The 10,097-nt window shown below is 31.7% G+C and overlaps 1 protein-coding gene across 6 annotated transcripts in view; it reads left to right on the forward strand.

The window, feature by feature from the left end:
• Nucleotides 1–226: 226 nt before the first annotated feature.
• LOC137238233 (uncharacterized) overlaps nt 227–10,097 on the forward strand; it is a 44,597-nt gene continuing 34,726 nt past the window's right edge. Inside the window, exons 1-2 of one of the 6 annotated variants that reach the window (XM_067763004.1) lie at nt 227–378; nt 4,895–6,207. In XM_067763004.1, the coding sequence (XP_067619105.1) occupies nt 6,153–6,207 (55 nt within the window). In that variant the 5' untranslated portion in view covers nt 227–378; nt 4,895–6,152. The other 5 variants (XM_067763002.1, XM_067763000.1, XM_067763001.1 and 2 more) reach the window with 5 other exon arrangements.

Here is a 10,097-nt window from a genome sequence, read left to right on the forward strand (position 1 = left end):
TTGAAAATGTTACGGTTTGTTCCTAGTTGAGAATAAAAACTGTAAGATTTGGTGCTATATTTTGCCTACCAATCATGGAACGCTCCTACAACAGTAAGTAAGCAAAAACTGCAAGCAATCAAACCGTGCAAAAAGCAAAGCGATCAACAACGATCAGTAGACATCGACCAACAATGAATAGGCCAGCAGCACAAGTAGGTTGGGTAGTAAGTTAGTATCACCACTTAACGGGGGCTCTGACTCACTAACGGAGGCCGACGATGTTGCTGCTGCTGCTTCAGCTATTGTTGCTGCTATTATGTTTGTCATTGTTGTTGCTTGTAATATTTTGTGTTGATGGTGGTAATGGTGCTCGCCAAATAATGAATCTGTGTTTTGGTAAGCGCAGTAAAAGATTTTCAAGTGGTGAATTCAGTTTGAGAATGACATTCGAATGAAACGATCGGCCTTTGGATGTTGAGCGCAGTATCAATTTTTTGCAAATAAAAGTTATAAAAAGATCAATAAAAACTGCAAAATATAATGCAAGTATTTAAATTGTGACCTAGAACGTGATCGTTAAATGTTGAAAACGAAGCAAATAAATATGTAAAAAAATATTATTTTAGAATAATAACTAAAGGCAACTACATTACGGATCTGCAACAAATTAACTCCAAGTGATCTTTAAGCGCAACAATGTGGATAGAAGGGCAAACAGAAAAACTTTCACATCAAAAAAAAAAAAAAAAATTGAATATTAGAAAACAAATATTGAAAACGTGTTTTTTTTTTATTTACATAAACACTCATTACCAATTTTGTCTTTATGGTAAACTCAAAAAGCATTCTTTAACTTACAAAACACTTACGCATGCGCGGTTTTGTTTTTAACTAAGTCTTTCAGCAACATAAATACTTGTCGTGTGTTCAACAACAAAACGCGAAAAACGGGGCGCCTTTTGTGGGCAATGTGTGCAATAGACTGGGTTGGCCCCCATACAAAAAAAAAGTTGCTAATGTCCGCCACTAAATTTGAAGATTATTTTGAGAGGGTTTCGGAACATTTTTTTTTTAATTTTTTTTTTGATCCTTTGAAATACAGCCGAAACGGTTTTTTCGTTGTAACTTGGTTATTTGACTCCGATTTTTAAAATTGATATGTCATTATTTTGGCCTTGAGAAGCTTCACATTTCAGTTTAATGTCCTTTTAAGCTATGAAGTCGCTTTCACATGATTAGGCCAGCTAACAAAATTGTACCCCCCTAATGTTTGTTTTTTTCCTTACCAAACGAAAGTACTTGAAAATTCAAGAAAATGTTGCTTTGAAACCATATTACTAAAATAATAAACAAAGAAGTTATAGCACTTTCAATATTTATTGCAACTGTTATTATAATTAGACCTGAAACTTATGATATTTTTGGAGGAAAAATTGCAGGGTTTGCATTGAAAAGTTAATAAACATATGCCAAATATCATGAATAGGGGAAGTCAAAGTAAATAAGTGAAACAAACCTGTTGTTTCGTATTTATAATAATGCGACAAAATCAACTTTTTTTCTGGATATTGGACAAACCCACTTTTTCGTAGAGATTGAGGCTTAAGTAAACAAAGTACTATCTCCGTTTTTCGAACTTAGCCTCCAAAAAATAGATATTGGCTTACGAAATTTGAAGTTCGAAATTCTACATGTTGAAATTTTATTTTATTTTTTTGTTAACGCATTCAGCAAATTGAACAAGTAAAAATGTGGGCGTGATCCGCCCTTTTCCCTTATTAGAAGGGCTGGATCCTTTTTTTGAGAAATTTAGTATAACAGCTGTTATACGAGATGAAAAGTCAGACTCTGACTTCTGAATACAGTCAGACTATGATTTCTGACTTTTCACTTTTACATTTTCAATTTGCTGAACGCGTTAACAAAAAAATAAAATTTCGAAATGTAGAATTTCGAACTTCGAATTTCGTAAGCCGATATCTATTTTTTGGAGGCTAAGTTCGAAAAACGGAGATAGTACTTTGTTTACTTAAGCTTCAATCTCTAGGAAAAAGTGGGTTGTGTCCAATACCTAAAAAAAAAGGTGATTTTGTCGCGTAGTGTTATTATTATGAATACGAAACAACAGGTTTGACTCACTTATTTACTTTGACTTCCCCTATTCATGATATTTGGCATATCTTCATTATCTTTTCAATGCAAACCCTGCAATTTTTCCTCCAAAAATATCATAAGTTTCAGGTCTAATTATAATAAGAATCAGGAAAAATAACAGTTGCAATAAATATTGAAAGTGCTATAATTTCTTTGTTTATTATTTTAGTAATATGGTTTCAAAGCAACATTTTCTTGATTTTCAAGTACTTTCGTTTGCTAAGGAAAAAAACATACATTAGGGGGGTAAAATTTTGTTAGCTGACCTAATCATATAAAAACGACTTCATAGCTTAAAAAGACATTAAACGGAAATGTGAAGCTTCTCAAGGCCAAAATAATGACATATCAATTTTAAAAATCGGACGTCAAATAACCAAGTTACAATGAAAAAACCTTTTTGGCTGTATTTCGAAGGATCAAAAAAAATTAAAAAAAAAATTTTTCCGAAACTCTCTCAACATAATCTTCAAATTTAGGGGCGGACATTAGCAACTTTTTTTCGACTCAGTCTAGTGTGCAACAAATGTGCAAATGTTAGACAGATGAAAAACGGTTTTTGCACAATAACTTGAAATTTTGGGGGTTTTAGATAATTTTGAAACACATTACTATGAGTTACTGGTCAAGGCCTACAACATACACTAGGTCCCTTCAAAAGGGTTTTGAATTTTTTTTTTTTTGTAGCACCGTGTAATCAATTCCCGTTTCGCGGCATCACAGTTCATCCTGACATACATATACATACATGTAGTATAAATTTTCTTATACTTTTCATACTTCTGTGCATTCAAGTTGTAATTATATTTAGTTTTAATAATTGTTCAACTTGTAGACTAATAAATAAATGAATAGTCCCAAAAGTACCCAGAAACAATCTCTAAGAAGTTTTTGTCGGGATTAGTTATGTTATAGGCCCTCCGGTTGGACGCCTCTGACAAAACTCTCCCAAAAAGTCATTAAACCGATTATGACGGATTGGCCTTGCAGGTAAACGGTTAGGCAATAAAAAAAAGCAGCTATATCTGCTGCACTATAAGTTTGTTCGACAAAAATGATCTATATCACCTACTCTTTAAAAAAAAAACTGCGTTACAAATGTTTTAATTTTTCGGTTCTACTAAATTTATCTTACTAGAAGACCTTAAGCTATTTACATATCACTTTTAATGCCATGAGAAAGTAAATAACGGTATTAGCTAGTAAAAGGTATTACATTTCAGTATATGTATAAACGTTTTTTGTTTTTGTTTTCAATTTTGCTTTCACATTGATTTTTGCTTTAGATTTTCAAATAGTAACTTTCATAGGAGCAACTTGCAATAATTCAAACTGTACTTATTGTTGCTTTAAAGTTTGGGTACTTTATCTACAACTAGCATTTGTCAGCTTTGTTTGACCGACCACACCAAAACCTGTAAATATATTTTTTTTAATGCTTACTAATTGCAAACTGGCCAAAGCAAGGCAAATGAACATGTAAACGCTGTGTTCGCTTTTAAATGCTGAAAACACCAAAACGTGCATGTCACGAACTCGCCTGATTTAGCCTGATTCATTTTATTTTAATGGATGAGATTTGTTGCGCTCCCGTATTTTAGCTAAATGGAGTGCTGTGTTACTTTAAATTGATTTATTTAGAAATTGTAGGAAGGAATTCCAAAAAGCTTGATCGTCAGTGGCGCTGATGTGCCTCATGCCTGATGGGCTCAAATATCCCAGCACTTAAGCAACTGCCACATCCTTCCAAGAAACTAGTCGGGGACATACCTAAGGTATCTTTCAAACCGTGCAAGCACAAACAAATAAAAAGAGTTAATATGCTCTGGTCATCAGTTTTTCTAAGCGTGTATTTCTGCCATGAAAAGCTTCTCAGTGAAAACTCATCTGCCTTGCACATGCCGTTAGGAGTCGGCATGAAACATGTAGGTCTAATCCCGCCAATTTGTAGGAAAAATTAATAGGAGTACGACTCAAGTTGGAAGAGAAGCGCGGCCTAAAATCTCTTAGAAGGTTATCACGCCTTATATTTATTTAATTAGATTAGATAACCATTTCTGGGCCATTTTTCGACTATGTAAGCACAGTTTCGGTATAACTTCAGTTATATTCTTTGTTTGTTTTCAGGAATATTGCGGACCTCAATTGCAAAAAACAACAACAACTTCAATACAAATAGAAATTAAAAAGATTATTAGACCTATTTTAGGATAATTTCGTGACTATCTCTGTATCATTTCGATATTGTTTTCAGATAGTTTCGGGCCTTTTACGAGATGACTTCGAATAGATTTCACTATTTCCACATCATTTTAGGGTAATTTCGGAAGAATTTCAAGACCTTTAAGGAATGATTTCGGGACGATTTCCAAACCATTTTTATATTGATTTCGCAATTGATTCGGGATTAGTTCGCACGATTTCAGAATAATTTCTGCATTGCGGATCATATCTGAATTGTTTAGACGTCATTACGGGACTACTTCGGGGAAATTCGTGATTGTTTTCGTTTGGGTATCACATCGGCATTATCTCCGGCTCATTCCGACATAACTTGAAATAATTCCAGTATTCTTTTCGGAACTGATTTTAGATAATTAATGTATATCTTATGATAGTTTTCGACGTTTTCGGCCGAGTCATAATTTTAAGAATTCTAATTTAAAAGTTAAAAAACATACACACGACTATATATTTTAGTGTTTCGTGTTTTTAAATTAAAAAGTTATAACTAAAAATGTAATTAACAAATAAAAAGGTCAGCAGAACTAAAAGCAGCATAAAACATTTTTTATGAAAATTCGCAAAAAAAGCTATAAAAAATATATAGTACAAAGTACATTCAAAAACTGAACACGACCTCAATTGTAAAAAACAACACCAACAAGTTGAAGACAAATAGCAATTAAAAATCAGCGCCCATCATTAAATTAAAAAACAATGCAGCAACAAAAAATAACTTAAAAAAGGAACAAAAAAATTGTCACCTATTGTCAATGAAAACAATAAAAAAAGCACAAAACAAGTTGCTACCCACAACTTTTCATTAATATTACAATACAAGCAACATAATTCACAGCTTTACCGAAAAACAAAAAACAACAACCGCAAATCACAGCAGCATCAGTAAAATCAGCAAATACAACAAAAACAACAACAATAAGTGAAACCTGTTTTTATTGCAAACACTGCGCATGCGCAACGCTGCTGTAATTGGCGACATCAACAATACAAACAACAACAACTAACACCGCAACAATGCCAGCCAGCCAGACAGCAATCTTAACCAAAATTCGCGTCGTCAACTCGCAGCTTTGACGGAGTTTTTGTTGTCTTTTGTTTTTCATTGAATTTTGATTCGAAAATAATCGCATGTGATTGTAATTTTGACGCATTTGTAAATGTGTGTGTTTGTGTATGTGAGTTTGTGGAAATTGTCCTACCTCAACTACAACAAAAGTAGACAAGCAGCACTCACTTGATTTGATTGTCTGCGACAAAAACAACAACAATAATTACATCTAACAACAGAATTTGTAAAAATAGCAACTTTAACAAACAAAAACAACAACAGCAACACGCCCATGTGACAACAACCCGTATTACATAACATTTTATTCAAGTTTTTTTCATTTTCTCTTGCACACGTCATTCGCATTTGTTTGCCTTGTACAGTGCATATGTATGCGTGTGTTGATTTGTTTACCTGAATTTGTCACACCATTCAACAATTGTGTCACATATTAAACTAATTCTTGCACTTTCTTTCAAATAAATCGCAGTATCAGTCGTTTTGTTTCATTTTATTTTATTACAATCGTGTTGCATTATTGTAACTGTGCTTTATATGTGGTCCATTGATTTTTTTTATTCACTTCGAATTAAATGACGCGTTATTAGTCTAATAAATCGGTTTGTAATTGATCGTTTCCTTTTTGTTATTGACACTTGTGGCTTGATTTAAATTTGGTTGTTGTGACCGAACTGGAAGACGTTGATTTAATTTGTCAATAGAAATGTATAAAACATCGGCGGTGCTTTTGATCCTGTTTGGATATTTACTTATCACAGGTTTGTTGAATAATTTACTTAAAATTATGTTTGTATTATCTTTTAGCTTTAGTAATTGTATGAGGAAGCCAAGGGTTTTTGCATGATAGAAACAAAAACAAAAGTGTGTTAGTCGATGGCAGCATGGGGGCAGGTCGTATGAGCAACGTTAGGCTCTAGACCACTTTTTCACGGCGCACAGTGGGAGCCGTTACAACGGCGCGAAATTTATAACTTACAAGTAACCATTCGGTTCTTTTTGAAATTGGAAAAACAATTAAGAGTTAATGTTTTTTTAAACTAAAAATATTTTATTTTTCCCGGGATTGAGATTCGATCCCGCACACTTGCGATGATTGAGCTGTTGACAAACACATTCAGCCAAAGTCACTCCTTTGTTGTTGCCTTTGTGTTTCGATGTCGCCTTATTTCATTTTTTCTCAAATTATTAAAGACATTTCTTTTAAATAAGCAACAAATTCAAGTACTAATAAAATGTACTAAACAAATATTTTGTTATTAATTAAAAAATCTTTTTTTATTTTTTTTTTTTAAATTAATTTAGATTTAATGCCTATGAAAACAGAAATCTTGAATGTTTCATAAATTAGATACCTTAAATCAATTTTATTCGAATTCGAAAATATTCAAGTCATTAATTTATTTTTTAAAAAATTTTAATATTTTACTTAATAAAAAATTTCTTGTTTTTAAATTTGTTTCTTTTTTCCTTAAAGAAAATTTTAACGCAGTAAAAAAATTCAGTATTTGAGCTTGTAAATCAAAATTTACCAAACATCTTTTTTTCATAAATTAGATATCTTTAATGGTGTTTTTTGGAAAATCGAAAACAATTTTAGAACTTTAAAAAAACAAATATGCACATTTTATTGTTTTTAATTAAAAACTTTATTTCTTTCTTAATAAGTATTGGGCTTTTCTTAGTTTTTTTATTTCCTAAAAAAATTTTGGTTCCCCAAAAATTTTTTATTAAATTTGTGTTAATACCATAAAAAAAGTTATTCGGCATCTTCAGTGTTAATTTTCGGTGGAAAAGAAATTTAGCATAATATTTCTGTTTGATCTCGCATACATTAGATATCTTTAGCAGTTTTTTTCGAAGTGCGAATGTCATAAAAAAAGTTATTCTGCACCTTTGATGTAAATCTAAAATTTACTATAAGCCTTTCTCTTTCACCTCTCATAAATTAGATATCTTTCATAGTTTTTTGAACTAAGAACTAACAAGAAAAGAAATTTAAAATACTTCTCAATAATAACATTTGTTTTTTTTTCTTAAAAAACAAGTTTTTTTATAAATTGGTTTTTTATTTTAGCATCTAATTTTTTTTTTTTATTTTGTACTCATATGAACACATAAGGAACAAATAAATAAATTTTTTTTAACTGACAAATTTTTAAGAAACAATATGTTTTATTTTTTTCTCAATGAACAATATCAAAAGAAAAAAAATGTGGAGCAAATTATATATATATATATATATAATATGAAAACAATAAAAAACAATTATTCTATTATAAGCACTATCAGTGTCTGTCTTTATTCTTCAGTCTTATAAAATTAAAATTTGAAATTTTTCAATAAAAATACTTATTTTTTTTAACATTTAATATTTTTTCCACAAGTAAAATTTTTTTTCAAAAAAAATTTTTTGATCAAAAAATGATTTTTTTTTTCATCAATAAAGAATCTGGTTTTGTCAATTGGCAGTTTTTTCCCTTAAAAATTAAAAAAAAACTTTTATTTTTCTTTATTTTTTTTCAATTAACGACTTTTTCATATAATTTTTTTTTTCTATCAATATTTTAGTTCAATAAACAAAAAAAATCGAAGCAACTATATATGCACACACTAAAAGTCAATTTATCGGTATCTGATCACTATCTTACAAATTAAATTTATCGACAAGTTTTTAATTTATCGACAAGTTTTTAAGTGATTCAAGGTTCGATTCGAGCTCAAGGCCAGAACAATAATTTTTTTCTAATGATAATTATTGTTATTTTTTAATTTTTCTAAATTTGAAAAATTGTATTTTGTTTTTGGAATAGTAAGTAGAAAATTTTTCAGACAACCTGCCATAGCTGCGCAGATAGATCCATTTCGAAGGGTGCTAAGCCTTCATCATCAGTACGCTTTAGGCATGCTGTGCTAACCATTTAGCTATACAGCGGTGGTTTGTTTGACTGGCAAATTTGCTACTTCACAAACAAAAACAATTGACAAGTTTTTAATTTATCTTCAAGCCTAGTATTAAAGTTTTGAAAGTCGTCTTATATTAAGGGCCAGATTATGTATGACGCCGTGACACTTTTCGTCGCAATCACTGACAATCGCATTCACCACTATATAATATCAAAAATTTCACTAAGCCACTCAGGTTAACTGTCACTCACTGAAGCGAATGAATTTTCTGGTATTATGCGAATTCTGGTTCAAACGAGAAAATATGATTTGTTGCGTTTTACATAATATGCCGCTAGGTCCCTTTACAGTTTGGCGGAAAAATTTCAGCACAAACTAGCGATCGATCAAACTTCTAAACTCGATGGAAATGGAACATGACGGAACAAAACTTTTTCTAGGTGGCGCACAAAATGTGATATTTAAAAAACTTGTACGAATATGAGAACTTTGTGGTCTAGTTTTCAATAAATTCCCGATAATCTAGGGATCTGAAACTTTGAATATAGTTTGGAAACCAATAAAGGGGAATGTTTAGCTAAACATTGCTTCTAGATGGGGCAGAGATCAAGATGTCCAGAGATATTTGAAAAACCATGCTGGACAGGGGAAGTCTTGCGATAGTTTTAGGTAACTTTTTATTGAGCCAGTACTTGAAACCTCACTCAGCAAGAAAAGAAGAAAAAAAAAGCCTGGATCGAGATAAAAAAAAACTCTTACGAGATTTGGAATCTTTCGCTCGATTTTTAAGCAGCTTCCCGTAAAGGCAGAGACTTGAAAACTTAAACGTGATTCAAAGGCCAATGGGATTGCAACACTTTTCAAAAAAAGTTGCGCTTGGGGGCCCACGGAACGAGATATTTACATAAATTGCATCAAACGAGGAATACTTGCAATGAATTTTTGGTGATGAGTGACTGTGATTGCATAAGACTGCCTTACATGGTACCAAGCATTTTCCACAAAAAAAGTGAGTGTGCTAAAAACCTCATGAATACGTAGAACATGCGAAAAAACTGTTAAAAAGCACCAGCCTATTAACTTATGAGTATTCTTTTTTGTTGTTTTCAGTTAAATTTACTGTGTGAAATGTCGTTACCAATATGCAGACAGTTCACATGCAAATAAATATCCAAACAACAAATGCAGTATTGGCAAACTTAGCTGACTGTCATTTAACCATATTGTTTAAATATTATTACACCTTAGTTAGTGGTTAAGATAAAAAGTAAAGATAAATAAAAAATCGTTTGAAAGTTGTCTAGAAAATGCATCTGCCAATCGAGCAGACATATCCGCATTCGCGCCTCTTAGCAACCACAGCAGCACCAGACGTTCACTTTTGTTCAAGTTGCGTTACTTTAATCATCAATTTAAATGAGTACTTTATTTTTTTTCGGTGTTGTTTTTTAAATTATGTAAAAATTCAACTGCATTTATTTGCACAATTATTTAAATTAGAAAAAGATGAGAAACGCTAAGACATTTGGAAGAGGCGCCCACCGTAAAAGCCTGTCCTGTATAAAGGCGCTTGAACGTAAAGAAAATACAAAAAATGAGGTGCAAGCTTATAACCGATGATCTGTCTAAATGGTTGAACAGTCGAATGGGTCAATAGGCGAATGGACATGGAATGAACGCACGCTGTATGAGAATCTCTTCCCCTATCGTTTTTGTCCACTTCATCATTATTAAGTTGCTCATC

The sequence above is a fragment of the Eurosta solidaginis genome, chromosome 1 (genome assembly GCF_040869045.1).
Source record: "Eurosta solidaginis isolate ZX-2024a chromosome 1, ASM4086904v1, whole genome shotgun sequence".
Lineage (NCBI taxonomy): Eukaryota > Metazoa > Arthropoda > Insecta > Diptera > Tephritidae > Eurosta > Eurosta solidaginis.